The 20,775-nt window shown below is 34.2% G+C and overlaps 4 protein-coding genes, 1 long non-coding RNA gene and 2 pseudogenes across 7 annotated transcripts; 2 read left to right on the top strand and 5 right to left on the bottom strand.

The window, feature by feature from the left end:
• Window positions 1–261: 261 nt before the first annotated feature.
• LOC9319394 lies at window positions 262–2,397 on the bottom strand (annotated as a pseudogene).
• Window positions 2,398–2,534: 137 nt separating this feature from the next.
• Window positions 2,535–3,599, bottom strand: LOC9319393 (annotated as a pseudogene).
• Window positions 3,600–4,595: 996 nt separating this feature from the next.
• On the bottom strand, window positions 4,596–5,949 carry LOC9319392 (putative cysteine-rich repeat secretory protein 16). Its single transcript, XM_021030461.1, has 2 exons — window positions 5,366–5,949; window positions 4,596–5,112 (listed from the first exon to the last, which is right to left on the bottom strand). Exons 1-2 carry the CDS (start codon window positions 5,708–5,710, stop codon window positions 4,678–4,680), a joined length of 780 nt encoding a protein of 259 aa, XP_020886120.1. The 5' UTR covers window positions 5,711–5,949; the 3' UTR covers window positions 4,596–4,677.
• Window positions 5,751–7,982, bottom strand: LOC9319391. Its single transcript, XM_002883278.2, has 2 exons — window positions 7,485–7,982; window positions 5,751–5,969 (listed from the first exon to the last, which is right to left on the bottom strand). Exons 1-2 carry the CDS (start codon window positions 7,876–7,878, stop codon window positions 5,932–5,934), a joined length of 432 nt encoding a protein of 143 aa, XP_002883324.2. The 5' UTR covers window positions 7,879–7,982; the 3' UTR covers window positions 5,751–5,931.
• A 1,061-nt stretch (window positions 7,983–9,043) lies between these two features.
• LOC110230336 lies at window positions 9,044–9,869 on the top strand. Its single transcript, XR_002333444.1, has 2 exons — window positions 9,044–9,496; window positions 9,622–9,869. It is a non-coding gene; the product is annotated as an uncharacterized LOC110230336 (long non-coding RNA).
• Window positions 9,870–12,988: 3,119 nt separating this feature from the next.
• LOC9319390 (B-box domain protein 31) lies at window positions 12,989–13,663 on the top strand. Its single transcript, XM_021032367.1, has one exon. It carries the CDS (start codon window positions 12,999–13,001, stop codon window positions 13,449–13,451), a length of 453 nt encoding a protein of 150 aa, XP_020888026.1. The 5' UTR covers window positions 12,989–12,998; the 3' UTR covers window positions 13,452–13,663.
• A 5,020-nt stretch (window positions 13,664–18,683) lies between these two features.
• On the bottom strand, window positions 18,684–20,667 carry LOC9321542 (zinc finger protein CONSTANS-LIKE 12). 3 transcript variants are annotated; one of them, XM_021032888.1, is made up of 5 exons: window positions 19,958–20,665; window positions 19,733–19,879; window positions 19,314–19,573; window positions 19,081–19,226; window positions 18,684–18,966 (listed from the first exon to the last, which is right to left on the bottom strand). In XM_021032888.1, the coding sequence occupies exons 1-4, from the start codon at window positions 20,489–20,491 to the stop codon at window positions 19,097–19,099; spliced, it is 1,071 nt and encodes a 356-aa protein (XP_020888547.1). In that variant the 5' UTR covers window positions 20,492–20,665; the 3' UTR covers window positions 18,684–18,966; window positions 19,081–19,096. The 3 variants fall into 3 exon arrangements, with proteins under 3 accessions (XP_020888547.1, XP_002883322.2, XP_020888546.1); XM_002883276.2 differs by having other exon boundaries at window positions 18,914–19,226; window positions 19,658–19,879; window positions 19,958–20,667; XM_021032887.1 differs by having other exon boundaries at window positions 18,914–19,226.
• Between the last annotated feature and the right edge of the window lie 108 nt (window positions 20,668–20,775).

The raw sequence follows: 20,775 nt of genomic DNA, 5'->3' as shown, positions 1-20,775 counted from the left end.
ACACTTTACTTTCTCAATTCTGTTTATTTTATTAATTATCAATCATTTCAACTAATTACCATGATTAAATATAGATATGTTCTATTTTTCAAGCATATTATGCAATGTTTATCGATTTAATTTATGATTTTCTTTATACAACCAAATTGCTTAAAAGAAACAATTACACAACAAATTCAAAAACTAGTTTAGAATATTTTTTTTAAAGCCTAATATAAATTTATTTTACCTACATCATATGATTTTTTCTAAATAAAATAATTAATATTTGTAAAGTAAAATTCAAATTTAACAAAAAAATCTGGACCAATAGAATAATTGAAATTCCTTGACAATTTGATTATTTAGGACTGCTCTTCTGGTCAACAAAAGGGTAAAGCTCAAACCTAAAGTTACAGCTCCTACCTAAAACTCTAGCTCCTTGTTTTTGTTTATAGCAATCTTGATAATGCACGACATTATGTGACATACACTCCTCACAACCCTTATCAGATAAGTCAAGCATACACTGCACCATTACGTACAACTTCTTCTTCCCCAGCCTCTTCTCCCCAGCCGCATACAGCGCCGGCTTCTGGTTTTTAGTGACGGCTATACGTGTCAAATCGCTGATGAGAACCAATAACGACTTTTCGAAAGAAATCCGATCACCACTAACGTTCTTCGCGCTGGGCATACAGAAACCATCATCGTAATTGATCTGCCCTGTAGTATCGGACGAAGAAAACTCGACAAGACAATGGTCGTACCATATTAGTCCCCCCTTGTCTCTCGGACATCTCTTACGAAGCTGTCATGTACATTTTCCATTTCAACGTCACAATCAATATCAACATTGCATGGACTAATTTAAATGTAAGATATAGTTTCTCTTAAGATGCAATCATTTGACGTGTGTGGGGATATTTATGCATGCACATACGTGACGGCTAATTGATAATATTCAGTTGACGTTACCTCAGATTGGGCGGTGGCAAAACAGGAACGGCACTTGGGTCCGTAAGAGTCGCCACGGCACAGGAAGGTGACGGAGACCATATCAGGTTCATCACCGAAGGCCATCATTGCTGTAACCCGCACGAAAAGCATCCGTATCATTCGACAAGCTTTTGATGATAGCATTGAAGTTTTTCTCGTCCAAACTTCCCGGCTTATATTTACCTTGACTAACTAAGCATTTGTGGTGCAGGTACGCATTGGTCATGTTCAAAGAAGAAACGGTGCGCATAAGGAGAAGTTGTGTTGCCATCACGACCAAGATAGGGACTAAAACGAGGCTTTTTGATATAGAGGATGAAGAGTACATTGTTTGGATTTTTTATTTTTATGTTTTTCCAAACGGAAGTGTTAATTTTTTAGATAAACCGTTGAGACTTTGATTTTGATGTAGGAAACTTGGAGGAATTTGGATATTAAATGGAGATAAGTGATATATAGTTTACAGTTTTTTGTTACCTTATACGAAAGTCTATTGATAAATTCAGTTTCTAGAAGAAATGTTGAGAGTTTGTAACGGAGATGAAAGAAGTTATTTTTATTGGTATTTGCGGTGACAAAAGGGCTGACGAAAAAGTAAAATTTCAAAGGTGTGACTGAGTTCAAACTCTCTCACAACCACATGATTATACAGTGACGACCTGAAATGAAGGAATGGTTAACTTCTATAATTATTAGATTCTTTTGTTTCGGTCAAACATGACCAGATCCCAATATATTTTCACTTTCATCTAATTAGCATACAGGAGTATAACTTAATAACTGCTATGAGTGTTAAGTTTGTGTCTCTCCAGATAAGAAAATTGCTTTAATTTAAATTTTATTTCTTTTTTGATAAATTTGATCATCTAAAATGTTTCAAAGCTAGCTCTTGAGAGAGAACTAAAATAGCTTAACGAGGAAAACTCTATAACAGGAGAATAGAGGCCATAATGGTTAACATAGTTGCATATTATACAAAGATGATGAAGAGTGTAAATTACATCTCATGACACCCATGAGTATTTTATTGCACTCGATGATACTTTGGTGGGTTCAAAGACCCAATTACACTTAATGAAAAATAGTGTTTGTCATGTACTTATATGTCGTTTTAGTTTTGATATACAGAAACAGAATGGTTTAGAATTGAATTTCAGATAGATCTACGTACATTATATATGAAAATACGTTCATTCACATGTATTAGAGTTTTAATGTGATATATGTACGTAGTGATATGTAGAATTTCACATGTACTTACACCACATGTTTTAGAATTTTTCGGTTTTTCTTGTCAACGTTTTAGAATTTCTATATCAGAATTATTCGGAGTACGTACAATATAAATTGTGTATTTTATCAAAGGCAAACGGTATAACTATTAAAAAGTGTCATTTAGTGCAATAAAAACATGAAAATATCATGGAATACAATAAAAGGATAATTCCCTTTATTTTAACTACATCATAAGATTTCTTCTACATAAAATAATTAATTAATGTAAACGAAAATTGATAATTTACAAAAAAAAAAAAAAAAAGTTCTAAAACCTGTATTTTTTTTAAAATTTCATTAACTCTTCAAATAAGAATTAGGACCGGTTTTGGCATTAACAAAAGGGTAAAGTTCATACCTAAAGTTTCATTAGCTGTACAGCTCCTACCCAAAACTCTCGCACCGCGTTTACGTACCACTTTTCCAGCAATCTTGAAACTTCAAGATATTAGAAACCAGACACTCTTGACAAGCCTTAACAGATAAGTCATCCGTACATTGAACCATTCCATACATCTTCCTCTTTGTCCCGATCCTCTTCTCCCCCGCCCCATATAGTGCCGGTTTGTTGGCATCTTTAAAATTTTAATTCTTTTCAGTGATGGCTATACGTGATATATTGTCGAAGAGAGTATCCCACTTCAGTATGAATAGATATGGATTATCTCCCACATTCTTTGCGTTGGACATACAAAAACTGTCATCGTAATTGAGCTGCCCTACAGTATCGATCGAAGAAATCTCGAGAAGACATTGGTCGAACCATATTATTCCCCCTTTATATCTCGGACATCTCCTACGAAGCTGTCATATACATTTTGCATATCAAAGCCACAATCAATATCAACACTGCATGGACTAATTTACATATAAGGTATAGTTTTCTAGTCTGTTATATATTTTAATATCGCTAAGATGTAACCAAAACTGACATGTGTGTACACATATTTATCATGTAAATATTTGGCAGCTAATAAATAATATTGAAGTGACGTTACCCCGGCTATGGCTGAGGCAAAGCAGGAGCGGCACTTGGACCCGTAGGAGTCACCACGGCATTGGAGGATAACGCAGACTAGATCTGGACCGTCACCAAAAGACATCATGTCGTAACCGCTATTGACATTTTCACCAACCGAGATGGAATGGATGATAGCTTCTAGGCTTTTCTCATGCACACTTCCTGGCTTGTATTTCCCTTGACTGACTAAGCATTTGTGGTTTAGATACGAATTGGTCATGTTCAAAGACGAAACGCTGCGTATAATTAAGGAGCACTTGTGTGGCCACCAGGGCCAAGACATGTTTTGATATAGAGTATAAAAAGTACATTGTTTTTGGATGTTGTATTTTTATGTTTTCCAAACGTGGGTGGATAAAGTGTTGAGACTGTGATGTATATGTAGGAGACTAAGAGGGATTTCGATACCTTATAAAATTTTCTTTCAATTAATTAAAGTTTCTAATAGAGTATAGAGTTTGTAACGGACAGGAGAGGGGAATTAGTATTTGCGGCGACAAGAAAGCCGAAGAAAAAGTAAAAGCTCAAAGGTGTGACTGAGTTCAAACTTTTGCAATCACAAGATTTGTACGGTGATAATGAAAGAAATGTTAATTTCCATAGTTACAATTTACAAGATTCTTTGTTTTTTTTTTCTTGGTCAAATATTATAAGGTTCTATATATATATATATATATATATCACTTCTCGTCTATTATTAGTGTTACGTTTCTATGTTTCTAGATTTTTTTTTAATTTTCTTAAAACAACAACAACAACAAACAAATATTGATATTTACAATTCTAAAGCAAGATCATGAGATGCTGAGTTGCAACTTAAACATGTGTTGAATTATTTACTAGATACTGAGTTTATACTTACTAGATTATATTGAATTACGTGAACATTTAGACATATTTCTCCGTCGTGTCGAAATCCAAGTTGGTGGGAAATGTTTTCATATAAAATATATGAACATTCCTCAACCTTCTAGTATCTCTTATCTTATTTGTACTTTTTAAGGAACTTTCATGTTATTTTGGTGAGCTTCTTTTTCTTATGGTTACCATTTTGATGGGTTTCTTAATGCTGATTATTGTATCCTATTAAATTATCAATCATTTTAAACTAACTTACCACGATTAAGTATAGTTTTTAAAACATAATAATGCAATGTTTCTCTCTTTTTTAAAATGATTTCCTTGATTAGTATCTATAAATTTCATAAATATGTTTTAGAAATTTACAGAAAATAAATTTTACACGTAAAGTTCAAAAATACATTATTTAAAATATTTTTGACATAACAAACATAAAAATTATTTAAACTACATGATATTGTTCTTTCCAAACAAAATAAAAAATCATATAAATAAAATTTAAAGTTTACGGAAAAAAAATCTAAAAGCATAAGAATTAAAAATTACTTCAAATTAGGCTTGGCACTACTAACAAAAGGGTAAAGCTCATACCTAAAGTTACAACCACTACCCATAACTCTAGCTCCTTGTTTACCATGCCAGCAATCTTGAAATTTCACGGCTAAGTGTCCAACACACTTTCGACAACTATTATTATATATGTCAGTCCTACACTGCACCATCCCGTACAACTTCTTCGTCCCGAACCTTGTATCCCCCGCGGCATACAAATAATCTTTGAGGGCTATACCCACCAAATTGTCGAGGAAAGTCATCCACTTCTCTCCAAACGAATCTACGTTCATTTTCTTCGCGTTGGACATACAGAAATCGTTATCTTTATCGAACTTTCCTTGAGGATCGAACGAAGAAATCTCGACAGTACATTGGTCATACCATATTATTGCCCCCTTATACCGCGGACATCTCCTACGAAGCTGTCATATACATTTTTGTCATATTAACGCCAAAATCAATATCAACATTGCATTGACTAATTTACATATAAGATATAATTTCTTGTCTATTATACATTTTATCGCTAAAATCTCTTTTCTATTATACATTTTATCGCTAACATGTAACCAAAACTGACATGTGTGTGCGCCTAAATTTATTCATGTAATAATGATATATGTAACAGCTAATCAAAAAATGATATATGATATATGTAACAGCTAATCGCGTTACCCCTGCGATGGCGGTGGCAAAGCAGGAGCGGCACTTGGACCCGTAGGAGTCCCCGCGGCACTGGTTGGTGACGCTGACGTAATCAGAATCATCACCAAGGCCCATCATGTCGTAACCGTGGGTAAAACCATCACCGCTTCCGATAGAGACTATGATAGTTTGGAGTTGTTTCTCATACCAACTTCCCGGCTTGTATCTTCCTTGTTTGGCTAAGCATTTGTGGTTCAAATAGGCATTGGTCATGTTCAAAGACGAAACGGTGCGCATAAAGACCAGTTGTGTGGCCACCATGGCCAAGATAGGGATCAAAAAGAAGCATGTCGATACGGGCGATGAAGAGTACATTGTTTTCGATTTTTGTGTGAGGTTGGAAGGGATTTGGATATTGAATGGAGATAAGTTTTTATAAAATATATGTAGTTTACAGTTTTGGTTACCATATACGAAAGTCTATTGATAAATTCAGTTTCTAGAAGAAATGTTTAGAGTTTGTAACGGAGATGAAAGAGAAGTTGGTATTTGCGGCCACAAGAGGGCCGAAGAAGAAGTAAAAGGTATGACTGAGTTCAAACTCTTACAATCACACGATTTGTACGGTGATGACCCGAAATGAAAAAAATATATATTATTTTCGAAATTTACCTAGTTTGACACAAATCTCGGAAAAAATAACTAGATTAACACTCAAATATTGTGGTTTACTAGAATAACATAATTTTGTGTTAAAAGACCAAATACCCATCTTATTTTCAATTCTATTAAAATAAACAAATTAACATATAATAATTAAATTAAATAGAAAACTAGAACAAAATAGAAAACGAAAAATAAAAAATTTTAAAAAATAGAAAACGAAAAAATTAAAATTAAAATTTTTTTATAATTATATACAACAAAAAATAGAAAAAAAAAACAAAAAAAAAATTAAAAAAATATATAAAACGAAATAAAAATGCAAAACGAAAACAAAAATAGAAATTGAAAAAAATAGGTATATATATCTAAAACAAACAAAAAAAAATTTAGTCATATATTAACAAGGAGACAGCCACACATGTGCCATTTAATATAAATAAGTTTGTCACGGTAAGAATATGTCTGTCATTACCTTACTATCCAGATTAAAATTCTATCTTCATCAATAAAACTGTCATAATACGACAGATTTTTTATAACCTATCTGAAATCCGTCGTGATATTAAAAAAATCTGTCATAACATAAAACATTTCGGTTGCGAGTATATGTCATTGTACTAATTTATATTTTTAAATAACAAATCTAGTATCACATTCCAGATTTTTGTTCAAAAAAAAAAATTATCATAACATAAAATAAATCTGTTATTACTAATAAGTCAAACTAGTAATTATTTTTTCATTAACAAATATGTTACATTATGGCAGATTTTTTTCAAAAAAATATAAATCTGACGCCACTGAAACAATAAATCTGTCATATATTTTCATAAATCTGTCAAAATTACAAAATTTTGTGGTGTTATCATAAAATAAGTCTGTCGTGGAGAAAAAATCTGTTATAAATTAAATATCTGTCGTAACCTATTTCAAGTAGGTCTGTGAAAAAAAAAAATCTGTCACAAAAAATCTATCGTAAACAAATAAGTCTGTCATATAAATTAAATCTGTCACAACTTATCCAACAGACTTTTCAAATAATTTTTTTTTCTAATATTTTTTCCCACGTTTTTATAATTTATTTAAAGGTAATTTTGATTTTTTTTTAATTTCTAAGAAAGAGAAAAAAAGGTATTATGGTCAAAAAAAAAAAAAAAACTCATTTAACCTCTAAATTTTATAAGACACTTTAATAATTAAACTCATAATTCGGATCAATCTAGTAAATTTTCTCTTTCTATAATTACATATTTAAGATTCCAATTTCCAACTTTCAGTTTCATCTAACGTCTAACTTCGAAGATGGTTAAGTCATGCCTAAGCTAACTAGCAATCATTATTTTCAGTAGTCCTACTCAAACAACAAACACTAATTAATCTACAGCTTCATTCTTCGAGCTAAACTAATGACACTACTTTTCGATTCTAAGAAATCTAAATTTTGAAACAATTCATGTTTCTGATGAGCTCAAACTTTGTTTACCTGATGAAACCCAGTTTCTGAGATCAGACTCAAATCCACCTCGATCGAGGAATACAAAAGCTCGAGTAGATTTAGGAGAGTACCAGAGACAAACATAGGAGCTACGACGGAGCCAAGAATCGTGTGAGGAAGCTATGGAGAAGAGTAAGTGACGGCGGCGCGTGGGAGATATAGCTAATGATCGTGCGAGTGAAGGAAACTGCGCGCGGCGGAGAGGACTGAAGGAGAAGAGGAGGAGGATGACGACGTAAACGAAGAGTAGAAGCAAGAAGAGGTTTCGGATTCGAATTCGATTTAGCGCCGGAGATTTCGTCGGAGCTAACATTTCAGAGGAGAGATAATCGGTTCTGGAGAGAGAAAGATCGGGTCGTCTCTTACGACTCGTGTGGTTCATTTTTTGTTGGCCTTAGTTTCTCGGCTGAGTCAACGGTTAGGTTTCTCGGGAGATTCTTTTAGTGGAAAAGTGTCAGTCGTCAGACACCGGCCGAGCTGGCTGCGTCGGACTGGTAAGTTTATTCAAAAGGTCGGTTTTGGTGGGTTTTTTTTTGTTAATGGGCTTAAAATATGGGCTCCAGTAATTGAGTTTTTTTATGTTACGTTATTTATTTATTTGGACCTACTGAGACTAATTAATTAAGCCTGGATTTATTAATTACCTTTGAAAAGCCCAACTAACTTGACCGACTGCACCGAGATTCGTTCTTTAAGTTGAGGCTGTTGAGCTTTTCCAATCCGGTTCGGTTTTCTAGATCTTCGGTTTATGAATAATGGTTTCAAAATAAACATGTAAACTAAAATGGATGGTTTGGTAAGAAACTTGGTTTTAGTCAAATATATTCTTAACTTACAAAGAAACTTCGGTTCTAAATCGATTTTTTACTGGTACGATCTAGATTCGGTTCCTTGGATATAGAAAAAAATGAAACTACTAGAACGTTTTCTGATTGAGTATTTCGGTTTGAATCAGATCGATTTATTCGGATGGAATACCCTTAAAGCGAAACTATCCAAGAATTAAAACTTTCAAATTAAAGGTAAGTTTGAGTAAAAAACATAACCAAGAAAAAAATAAAAACTAGTGTTCTAACAACAGTTTAGGTAGGGTGGGTGCATAGGTATTAAGCCATTAACGTCATACACTTGTTGCATCTTTTGCTCTAAGCTTTATCTAATCGATAGAAGTAATTCAGTGGTTTAAATCGCTTATGAACATATATGTTTGGAGAAGTTGGAATAGAGTGAAAAACATAAGATTTTTGTTAATGTCAAATAAGTTATTACAAGGGACTTATAACATTTAACAACATACTCAAACTCTATACTTTTATGATAAACAGTTTGTTACATTACATGCTATAATATGGCTTATGGTTTTCCATTTTCTTGGAAAACAGTTTTACGAACACAAATGGTCTAGACTCCAACAAATTGCTTTAGACATAACTCATAAGACATCATATTCATGATATCACCGTCCAAGTAAGTTTCTTCAACTTCGATCAAAATATTTTATAAGCTAGCCAGGGTTATAGTTACGCGTAGGCCTGGGCGTTCGGTCAGTTCCGATCAAACCGAACCGATCAAACCGAGATATTCGGTTTGCGGCACCAAATTTTAGAAGGGAAGTAAACCGATCAGTAAGATTATTTTGGGATTTCGGAATTCGGGTTACTCGGTTCGGTAATCGGTTACCGATCGGTTTATTTGGTTTAGGGGAACAAGATATAAAAACTAAAAACCCTAACCTAATTCATTTCATCAATACTATCTAATCTCTTTGGCGAGCCTCCTTCCACTCTCCTCTCTCCTTTTACGATCTTGTTCTTCTTTCTTCTTCTCCTTCCTTCTTTTCTATATACTCTTCTGCATCTTGATCTTCTTCGTTTTCGTCTTTCTCCTCATCTTCTCTTTGTTTCTTCTAAATCATAAGTTTTGATAGGCACTCAACAACGATAACTACTACCAAGAATTTCCCTCAACCAATCCGCCGTCGATGAACTTACTGACATAAGGTTCGTTTTCGGATCTAAGTATTGGTGTTAGTTGATTGTTTTCGTAAGTCTCGTTTTTTCGATTTCTAGATCCGAGACTTCGTGATTATTTCGACTGATTTTAGTTGTTTTCTTTCTTGTTTCAGTGATATTGCGAGAGACAGACTCATCCTCGTTCAACACAACCTCGATTAAAGCTAGAATAAGACAGTCGGAGCTTACCGTCGCTGAGACCGCCGCGCACAGTCGATCATGCAGCCACACTTATTTTTGTCAAAACCCTAATATTTTATTGGGTTGGGCTATAAACTGTATGTTGGGTTTTTGTTAAATGTATATTGGGCTTTTTATCTAATTTGTAATGGTTTTTTTAATTGGATTTGTAATAGTGCAACTGCAAATGTCTTTTTTTTAACAAGTAAACCGAAATTGAAACCAATTCGGTGGAATTTTTTAAAAACCGAATTTTCCCCAAACCGAATAACCCGACTCGAATAACCCGACTAAACCGAACGCCCATGACTAGTTACGCCTATACATGCGTAAATGTGATAATATGTCCGACATACTATATTTTAAAAAATAAAATCTGAATAATAAATTGGCAAAAAAAATAATGGTCACATACTTTTTGGAAGATTGGACGGCTAAGGTCTCGATCGTACCAACAGGCAACAATAAAGAACAGACAGAAAAATCTGAGGACAAAATTAGAAAATATAAAAGCTTTTGGATTTTGAATCAATATGATCCACACAAGTGGACTTACGCATCAACACTGAATCAACTTGTGGACAACAACATCTCTTCTTTTTTTTCCCCATAACGTATCAAATATAATAATGTTCTTCGTCACATTATTGTTTCAGTCCGTCTAATAACTCTTCGTATTTTTTATCACGTTATTTTAAATTTTGTAGATGAATATCGTATCTTTTGCCTAAATTTTTTTTTTATATATATAAATATAAGATCTTTTGTTTAATTTGGTAGCGTGATCTTAGATATGAGATATAATTTTCTTTAATAAAAGATAGACATGAAAGAGTCTAATATATTCTTATGTATTAATACTCTCTTGTGCTTTTTTTTATAAAAGTCTTTCTTTTCTGGAGCTTTTGATATTTCTTTATTTTTATTTTTTTTTTATAACCGTGGTCATCCCAAAGGTTTTCTAGGCCCAAAGACTAATCTACGAGGCCTTGCATCCGGGTACGCTTTATCCCATCGTTAAGGGAGCGGCTAGGTGGCCAACCCGAATCGAACCCAGGAGGGGGAACTCACAGCCGTGAGCCCTTTACCACTTAAAAAATCTTTGAAACGTCTCTTTGATTCAGAATTGAACCAGCATGAAAAATGCCTACTCAAATTACATTACATAATGATGCCAAAGTTTTTATTTGGTCCGATTAATCTTCAATATTAAACATATGCAGTGGAAGAATCTAAATAACATTAATTAATATCATTCGCGATATTTGTGAATATTATATATACATTATAATTATCATTATGTTCACGCAATTTTTGTACAAGTTTATAGAATTTGAGTTAACGAAATGTATGACTCCGATCATTACATGTGTAAACGATGGCGACATATATGATGTGTTGCTTATATTTTAAACGATCTAATCTTATACTTTTGGTTAAAGGGATTCAAGAATATATTTTACTAACATAAATATGGGTTTAACTGTCTACTTTGCCAAAAGAAAGTAAGAAACTTAAGTATTCAAACGAATAGGCTTCAAATAATTATTTCATTTCGTCCTATTGGATTAGGTATTATCATATGTTTTAAGAATTGTAGTATGTAATTATCTTAAATATTAAGTTGATTTCAAAACAGATTAATAAATTAATTTAGTAAGAGGATCTGGCGAATATATTACAAACACTGTTTACGAATAATGTGATGTTAACTAATAATTCGAATATTATTGTGATGTTAAAATGCTTCTCGGTTACTTATATTCGTACTAGTAAGCAATCACACGCAATGTATATAGCATTTCTAATTATCAAACCTTTTAAATTAACTTAATTAATGGGGTAGCTTTCACTAATAAAAAACAAATAAATGACTGATAAATCAACCCAAATTTAAATCTTTAAATGTGAACCATACAAGAAGTCCTCTTTGATTCTTCTGCTAGTAAGCTTATATAATTAATTAAGAGTTGACTGATTAACCACCACACAATGTCCCAAAGACGACCAATAAAAACGATATTTGATATCACCCTAAATTTTAGCCGTTATTTATGCGTACCCCCTATATATCCTCCACTAATCACTTGTAGTATCTTTTATTTCTAAACAATCCTTAATTTTTTTTGTTTACAAAATTGTCACAAAATTCAATAGAACAAAATCTTAAATATTGTTGGTCTTTCCAAAATCAATCTAGTTTTCTCATTAGTATGATATATATTGTCCGTTTTAGACCAATAACTAAATACGCATGATGCAGCGGATTGCGGCTGGTTGTGAAAAGCATTTCTGGCAGATCAAAGAGCATGTGTACCTGTGAGATAGAGGATTCGCATAGTATACGTGGAAGTCGCAGTTTTGGCATAGTTTAGCCAAATCGGATTTGCAGTAAATCACTGTTTGTGAAGTTGCACAGTAGTTACACTTTGGCTCCATACTTGAAAACATAATGAACAAGATAAATTTGTAAATTTAAAGAAAAGTGTATATATAGAAAAGAATCTGACGTTTATGTTGTTTTTTGATAAGTAAAACACACGTAAAGATCCTGCGCAACATAAACACACAATATACGCACCGATTATTTTTAGGTTTCTTCCCAAAAAATCTCATAATAATTGAAATAGAAATTGATTTATTATATATTAGACTGTTATTATTCTAATAATTTTCCGATGTCGGACGTTGTTCGTATGTATCTCACATAAGAAACATATGAGATAATATGTAATTATGTACCATTTTATTATTTCTAAAATCATTTTTGGTTTAATTCTAGAAACTTAACTATCATGTAAATTTACTATCATATAACTAAACTCGCAATCTTTCATATATGTTTATGGGAAATCGATTGTATTAGTTAACTTTTGTACCTTTAGGTGCATCTGTTTGAATCTTAAACTCTTAATAGTTTGGTTTTTTATCGTACATCGTAATCACATTACAATAGAATACAATTAACAATTTAACATCATATCATCCCCCAAAAAAATAAAACCACAACAGTCAATAATGATTCATATTTGATGTGGTGGGTGATATAAACCAAAAGAAGTCGTACTAGTACTAGGAGTTTGTTTCGAAAACTTGAAAGTTGTGCGTCCAATATGAGGACAAGAGATCGCTTGGAGGAGAAACGTTTTTAATTTTGAAATTAACGATTTTGCCATCATAAGGGCATTTACGTCAAAATAACAGGGCATGATTCATCCACGTGTACAACAACAAAACAACACACATCATTATTTTATGACAAAAAATAAAAATCTCCATTTAGTTTTAAAGAAACAAGATTCCTATATAAATGTATAACGTTTTTCCTATAACAAATCTTCTTTCCTCAATATCACTCACAAGAAGAAGAGAGAGAGAAAGATTTAGAAAAATGTGTAGAGGCTTGATCTTTAATGAAGAAGAGAGCAGAAGAAGCCACGGTGATGGTTGCCGGAGTCTTTGCACGAGACCGAGTGTTCCGGTTAGGTGTGAGCTTTGTGGCGGCGATGCCTCCGTGTTCTGTGAGGCTGACTCGGCGTTTCTCTGTAGAAAATGTGACCGGTGGGTTCATGGAGCGAATTTTCTAGCTTGGAGACACGTAAGGCGCGTGCTATGCACTTCTTGTCAGAAACTCACGCGCCGGTGCCTCGTCGGAGATCATGACTTCCACGTTGTTTTACCGTCGGTGACGACGGTGGGAGAAGCCACCGTGGAGAGTAGAAGTGAACAAGATAATCATGAGGTTCCGTTTGTATTTCTCTGATTTTTAGTTTTTTTTTGGTGTAAGATATAAATATGCCTAGGGTTTTTATGCAATTTTCTATTAAGAAAAATCTGGGAAATTTAATTTTATGAAGCTTAGAATTTTAAAAAATGGGTATTGACTAAAATAGCAAAAAATATCTGCAATAGAAAGGAAAGAAAGAAGGATCCTTTGTAATTGAGTGGAGTATATTCCTCGAATCTTTTTGAATTTTTCTATTATGCAGTGATTGTAACCACAACTAAAATCCATAAAAGAAATTTCCTGTAAAAGAATAAAACAAAATCCATCAAAAAATTGCTGTAAATAAAATAAAATAAAATAAAATCACCAAACTCAATGCTGAAGCCGGATTAAATTAGAGCGGCATATAGAATTATAGACTGTCTGTTTGGAATTTTATTATACATTTATTTGGGTTTCTATTTCTGACATCAATTTGGTTTCTTTTTGTTGTTGTTGTGTTTCTCACTACTTCTTTGGACTTATCATTTTCCTTAATTAGGTAGATAAGAGCAACCCTAATGAATGAGTCCTTAAAAGGATCCTTAAACATATTTTAATCTTACTTTACAACAATTTTTAAGTTAAGAAATTTTGATGAATCCTTAAAATTTTCTTTGTCCAATGGTGAGTCCTTAACTAGGTTTCTTAAAAAAAATATATTTTTTTTAAAATGAAAAATTATAAACATTTTTATATGATAAAACTTAATAAATATTACAAATTCCTAAGAATTTTAAACATAGAAAGCATAAAAGCAAAAAAAAAAAAATACAAAAAAAAAAACGGAATAACGAGTAGTCGTTAGCTTAGTTTATGCCAAATTGTCGCCAAATATGCTCAACCAAATCAGCTTTCAGTTGTTCATGTTTAGTCCGATCTCGTATTTCGGATCGAGTGGCCATCATATTACCCAGATTTGAAGGCATTTCTGTAGAGTATGTGAAATCCACTTGTGAAGATGTGGTTGATTCCGGGTGTTGGAATTCGGTGACATCAAACTGAGTGTACCCATCTCGTTCATCCTCTACTATCATATTATGAAGAATTATACATGCTCGCATAATCTTTGCTATTTTTACCTTATCCCAAATAAGAGCCGGATTTTTTACAATGGCAAATCGAGCTTGCAAAACTCCAAAAGCACGTTCAACATCTTTGCGGCAAGCCTCTTGATTTGTAGCAAATAAAGAAGCTTTTTGACCTTGTGGAATAGAAATAGATTGGATAAATGTAGCCCATTTAGGATAAATGCCATCTGTGAGATAGTAAGCCAAATGATAGTCGTTCCCGTTGACTACGTATTTCACTTTCGGAGCTTTACCTTGTAATATATCATCAAAAACTGGTGATCGATCAAGAATATTTATATCGTTTAAGGTACCTGGAGGTCCAAAAAACGCGTGCCATATCCAAAGATCTTGGGAAGCAACAGCCTCTAAAACGATTGTTGGTTTGCCGGATCCACGTGTATATTGCCCTTTCCAAGCTGTGGGGCAATTCTTCCACTCCCAATGCATACAATCTATGCTTCCTATCATCCCGGGAAATCCACGTCCCGCTCCAATATGGAGTAGTCGTATAAGATCTTCTCGTGTGGGTCTTCTTAAGTACTCATCTCCGAACAAATAGATGATTCCATCAACAAAATGGTGTAAACATGACATCGAAGTACTTTCACCAATTCGTAGATATTCGTCAACCGCATCAGCCGCATGACCATATGCCAACATACGAATTGCTGCTGTAGCCTTCTGTAGTGCCGAGAAACCGAGCCTTCCGGTAGCATCTCTTTTTTGTTCAAAGAATGGAACTTCATTGGAGAGTCGATCAACAATACGCATGAACAAGTGCTTGTTCATTCTGAAACGGCGTCGAAATATATGCGGAGGGAATGTTGCATCTTCAGAGAAATAGTCGTTCCATAACTGGATGTGACCTTGTTCACGCTCTCTTTCAATATATGCTCGTTTTTTTTTTTTCTTGACTTGTTGTTGTTGACGATCACCATAATTCTCTAATGTTTCGTCGATATATTGATCAAATTTATCGTTCAACATTTCGTTGAGATTATAATTTGAAGAAGATCCCATTTTTCTAAAAAAGAATCGTAGTAAAAAAGATAGTGTTTTGTAGAAGAAGAAGAAGAAGAATAAGAATTGGTGATGGTGTTTTGAAGAAGGAGAAGATTAAGATTGTTTTCCCCAAACGATTGTTTTATAGAGAAATAGTGTTTTGGAGAAAAGAGATATGTTGTTTTGGAGAAGAAGAAGAAGAAGAATAAGATTGTTTTGGGAAAGAAGAAGAGGAGTGTTCGGTTTAAATATGAAGAGAAACTAAAGAAACATAATTTGAAAATAAAAGTATCAAACAAACTAAATTACAAGTCTGAATATTGTCGGCACAAAAATACAAAATACTAGTGTCATGTGTAGAAGAGATGTCGACACAAAAACACAAAACAACTCTGTCTCACTATTGTCTATTACAAGTGAAGTCGGCACTAAATCACAAAAGCATTGGTGTCACATGTGTCTCTTACTCGGCTCACCTGCATAATTGTTAATAAGAGAAGTCATCAGACCAAACACATCTAACATTCAAGTTAGTTTAGTTTCAGTTGAAGACAAGCATACTTAGCTTAAACAGAAATCATTTCATTAATAGCAAAACACATTCAGACATACTTCAAACATAAACTAAAGACATAGTTAAACTTAAAACAGATAATTAAAACATACTTCGCTTAAATAGAACATAAAAACAAACTTAAGCTTAGGACAACAAATCCATTATGAGCTTGTTCTTAAGAGTCATCTCTATGTTAGTTAGAGGCTCTGTTTTTAGCATCAAAGTGTCTAGCAGTTTAGTCCTACTAAGCTTCTCCTTAACATTGATTAGCTTCTCTTTGAAAACTAAATCTTTCTCCTTAATCTCCCAGATACAATGTAACTCCTTCAGAGTCTTGTCTTCATCTCCAATTTGACTTGTTGTCTTGGCTTTGGCTTTGGCTGTGGCTTTGGCTGCCTTAACACCAGTGGGACGAGGCTCTTCCTCGTCAATGTTGACTGGCATAGAGCATGAGGCCTGTGCAGAGCCGTCCTCAAACCTCTTCCTCTTTGCTGACCCACTGTCTTTACTTGTTGATGATCCGCACCACTTCTGATCATGGCGAAGCTCCCTCCAAGCATGCTCAAGTGTGAACTTCGCCTTGTGATCATTGTAGAAGATCTGGTGAGCCAAGTTCACCACATCATTCTCATTCTGGCCACTGGTCTGCTGTTTGGTTGCAGCCTCATAGCTTCCTACAAACTTACAGACTCCCTCATTTATCTTTGCCCACCTTTGTTTACAGCATAATGGAGCTCTCTTTTGCAGACCTCTCAGCTTGGGACTTGCTGCAAAGTAGTCTGCAATGCGTTGCCAGAAAGCTGTGGCTTTTTGCTCATTGGAGACAACAGCATCCTTGGAGGTGTTGAGCCAGGCACTAATGAGAATCACATCTTCTGTTGGTGACCATTTACGTCTTGATTTGCGGTCTGCAACAGGCTCTTCAGCAGGCGTTGGAGCTTGATTTGGGTCAATCCAAGGTGCACTAAATGAAAAACCAGCATACTGATTTGGTGGAGGCATGGGGTTATCTTGTTGAGAACTTAAGAGGTTTAAAAAGCTTGAAGGATTGGTATATGGATTCCTTGAATCCATATCAAAATGTTTCTGGTTTGTGTTAAAAGGAGAAGATAAGAGCTGTGGTTTTTGCTTTAAGAAGACAATGAAGAAAAGAGGATTATGGTTCAATGTTTAATAGAGTTGCGGATGTTAAAGAGGAGTGAATATGGTTAGGTTTGAATTAACTAGAGTTGAAGCTATTAAAAAAGCTTCAGTCTTAAGTTGAAGTGATGGTTAGCTGTTAACTTTAAGCAATGAATGACATACACTTTAACCTACTCTCAACCATGCAAGATAACAGAGACTTTAACCTATTTTAACAGAGATCATAACTATGATAATGATCATATCTAACCTAATCTAATCACAGAGAGCAATCAATCGAAGAGATGCAATCAAAGAGAAGCAATCAATGACATACTAATAACTATGATTTAGACTCCTCAGACTTTAACCTACAACAAGTCATAATCATTTATCACAATGCATTCATTTAAAAACTGAACTCTAGATTCTTGATTCATTTATCAAATGATGGTTTATATTAGTCAAGTTTTAAATCTAGATTCTGCATTGTTGGACAGACTCAACTACTTTTTAAATTACATTAGGAAACACAAACACAAACACAAAGACAATGTTTAATAGAGTTTGAAATCAAGTTTTAAATTACTTCGAAATGGATTATAGTACAGAAGCCAGAACAACACACATACCTGACCACCACGATTTATTCTCTGAGAGTTAGGAAACACAAACTTCAATTCCTGCAACAGAAACCACACAGTCAAAGGTCATAAATCAAAGAAAAGGCACAAATCACTAACTTTGGTGGATCAGCAGATTTTTTTACACGAATCAAGATCAAATACAAAACTTTAATCTCAGATTATGTATTCAATAACCCAAATTAACAGATTAAGAGACTCATTATCTATTCAAAAACCCAAAATTGCGTTTACCAATCAAAAACCCTAATTTCTAGCAAAACAAATCTCATATCACAAACCCTAATTTTGTTAACATCTAAATAACCCTAATCAAATCATACAATAAAAAATATACAGAGAGATTCGTACCGTGAGGAAGCGTTTGGAGCCACTAGAATCGCCTTTCTCTCCGATTTAATTTTCAGAACCTATTGATTAGGTCAACGAACTACTGTTGGTGACCACGCCGACGGTGGAAATGAGTATCACGGCTTACTGTGTACAAAGGCTTCGCCATTTACTTCCGATTTGATAATCAAAATCGCCGGAATTGAAGATTTGGTGAGTTTCGCCGTCGGAGAAAACAAAAAGAAGAGAGAGAGGGTCGAGAAGAGAGAGAACTGAAACGCGAAAGAACAATTGTTTTTGTTTATCTCACAATTCTTGCCAATAAAATGATGCCACGTAGCACCTCTTGCAGCAACAAAAAAACCTTAAATTAGGAACGTACCTTGGCTTTTATTTATGTTTGGATTTATTTTTGGGGCTTATATTACAAGAAACTATTGGTAGAACCTTTAAGGTTCTCCCATTGTTGTTGCTCTAAGAGCTATAATAATTAATAACTAGACTTTTCACAAGTGAAACATCTTCTTAATGCAATGCTAAACGCGTGCTCTGTACCACCTTTATACAGAGAATGAAGCAGATTGTAATCACTGCTACTTTATTTATCAAAAACAGCTAAGAAATTTATTTGTATAAAAGGAAAAAACCCAACTTATAAAATATCAAAAACAAAGATAAATATAAAGGCGCAAAATTACGATATTTTCACCATTTTGGCTTCCACCATCTTTGTTTTCTCCAACGTTCCCATGCCTCAGCATGTTGATTTATTCGATCCATACAAACTATACACAAATAAGACAAACCATTACATTACTTTTCCGACAAGAAACTGTTTTTACCAACCTTATCATCATCATGAAGCATGATTTGTGTCGGTTTGGGAAAGAAGACTGTACATTATTTTTGTAAATTTCAATTGTTTGTCGTCGGTGATGATGGGTCATAATCATAATTGTCACCAGCTTTCACAAATCTTCCTTTCACTCTTTTCCTCGTGTCAGCTCTTGCTTTGCGCGATGCATATCGAATCTGTTTCCCAAAACTATAATTCAAAAAAAAAAAAACACAATATTAAACTTGATCCAAGTTAATATAAACTATGTTTTGTAATGATTAGTAATAAACTTACGAGCGCTTTAATTTCTTCTCCATGTATCTCAACTTAGCTTGGGTTCTTGCTTGTGGACAACTAACTTCAAGATTCGATTCCCATGGTGCTTCACTCGTTATAAACCCTGGAGGCATCCCACAATCCTGGTAATCAGCTGCATTGCTTTCACCTGTGACGTTGGAGATGTTAAGCGATGGATGGATTTGTCCGAACAAGACAGGTGATAGAGGAAGCGGAAGTCCAGTGTTGATGTTCATTTGTTGTCCTGGTGACGATGCCTGAAAACAAAATAACACAATTTTCATTAGAAAATTTCTTCAGGTACTAGAAACCTGGTCTATAGTAAAGTTTGAGGCGGTAACGGATGTGTTGTCTATAGTAAAGTTTGAGGCGGTAACGGATGTGTTATTCTTGTCGATCAGTAGGCAATTTGGTACTGTATGGTCCGGTTCTATGGGTTCTTCTAAAGAACATCCGATAATATCATCTCCAACGTCAAAGTTTAACGGCGCATTGTCAAAGTTAAGCCCTTCACATAAATCTTCTTCGCCTTCTTCAAGTTTAAGAACCAAATCAGGATATCCCTGGAAATACACACACAAATAAGAACCATATTGTTCATCAAGAACTTAAGCAACACTTTTAATTCCTCTATATATTACCTTAGATTCCACGGAAAAGAAAGACAATTGATCACTGAAATTCTGAGTGACATTGAAGCTGTGTGGCACCATGGAATAAGGGGAACCGATCAAACCGTCTAATTCGTTGATTTTCGCCATTCCAAACATGGTATTATTGGGATCATTCAAGGGCAAAGAACCAACAAACGGACTAACCAAACTAGAGACAGAAGGTTCAAGAATTGAAGACCACATTTTGACAAAATCTGTTGGAGAAGGACAACCAGAGAAAGGGTTCAACCTCTGAACTCTGTGTCCTAAATCCGAGCAGTTGCTTGCGTGCCAATGACATCTTTGGCAATATGAAACCTTCTCACCGAGACAGCGGATTACGGCTGGCTGTGAGAAGCATTTCTGGCAGATCAAAGAGCGTGAGTGTCTATGAGATAGAGGATTCGCAGAGTGTACGTGGAAGTCGCAGTTTTGGCATAGTTTAGCCAAATCGGATTTGCAGTAAATCACTGCTTGTGAAGTTGCACAGTGGTCACACTTTGGCTCCATACTTGGACACATGATGAACAAGATAAATTTGTAAATTTAAAGAGTCTGACGTTTATGTTGTTTCTTGATAAGTAAAACACACGTAAAGATATGATCCTGCACAAAATAGATGCACGAAGATTTCATATGCAAATCATTGAAGGAAAATTATGATTTTGGAATTTCAGATCGTAAAATATAGATGCATGATAGGGTTTTGGGTAAAACACATTAAATTGCTAGAAAATGTCGAAATATTTTACGTTTCGAATAGAAACACATGCATGTTTTTTAAAAGCTTCTATACGGAGGAAGAA

This window comes from Arabidopsis lyrata, assembly GCF_000004255.2.
Source record: "Arabidopsis lyrata subsp. lyrata unplaced genomic scaffold ARALYscaffold_3, whole genome shotgun sequence".
Taxonomy (NCBI): Eukaryota; Viridiplantae; Streptophyta; class Magnoliopsida; order Brassicales; family Brassicaceae; genus Arabidopsis; species Arabidopsis lyrata.
The sequence above is the reverse complement of the archived record's forward strand: the minus strand, read 5'-3'. Positions and strand labels throughout refer to the sequence as shown.

Coding starts and splice junctions, on each gene's coding strand:
- LOC9319392 (XM_021030461.1), bottom strand. CDS start 5,710: ATGTACTCTTCATCGCCCGTATCGACATGCTTCTTTTTGATCCCTATC. Junction 5,113..5,365: donor TTGCCACCGCCATCGCAGGG/GTAACGCGATTA, acceptor TGTATATGACAG/CTTCGTAGGAGATGTCCGCG.
- LOC9319391 (XM_002883278.2), bottom strand. CDS start 7,878: ATGAACCACACGAGTCGTAAGAGACGACCCGATCTTTCTCTCTCCAGA. Junction 5,970..7,484: donor CAGAAACTGGGTTTCATCAG/GTAAACAAAGTT, acceptor TTTTCATTTCGG/GTCATCACCGTACAAATCGT.
- LOC9319390 (XM_021032367.1), top strand. CDS start 12,999: ATGTATAACGTTTTTCCTATAACAAATCTTCTTTCCTCAATATCACTC.
- LOC9321542 (XM_002883276.2), bottom strand. CDS start 20,491: ATGTGTCCAAGTATGGAGCCAAAGTGTGACCACTGTGCAACTTCACAA. Junction 19,880..19,957: donor TCTTTTCCGTGGAATCTAAG/GTAATATATAGA, acceptor GTGTATTTCCAG/GGATATCCTGATTTGGTTCT. Junction 19,574..19,657: donor TTACTATAGACAACACATCC/GTTACCGCCTCA, acceptor TTTTGTTTTCAG/GCATCGTCACCAGGACAACA.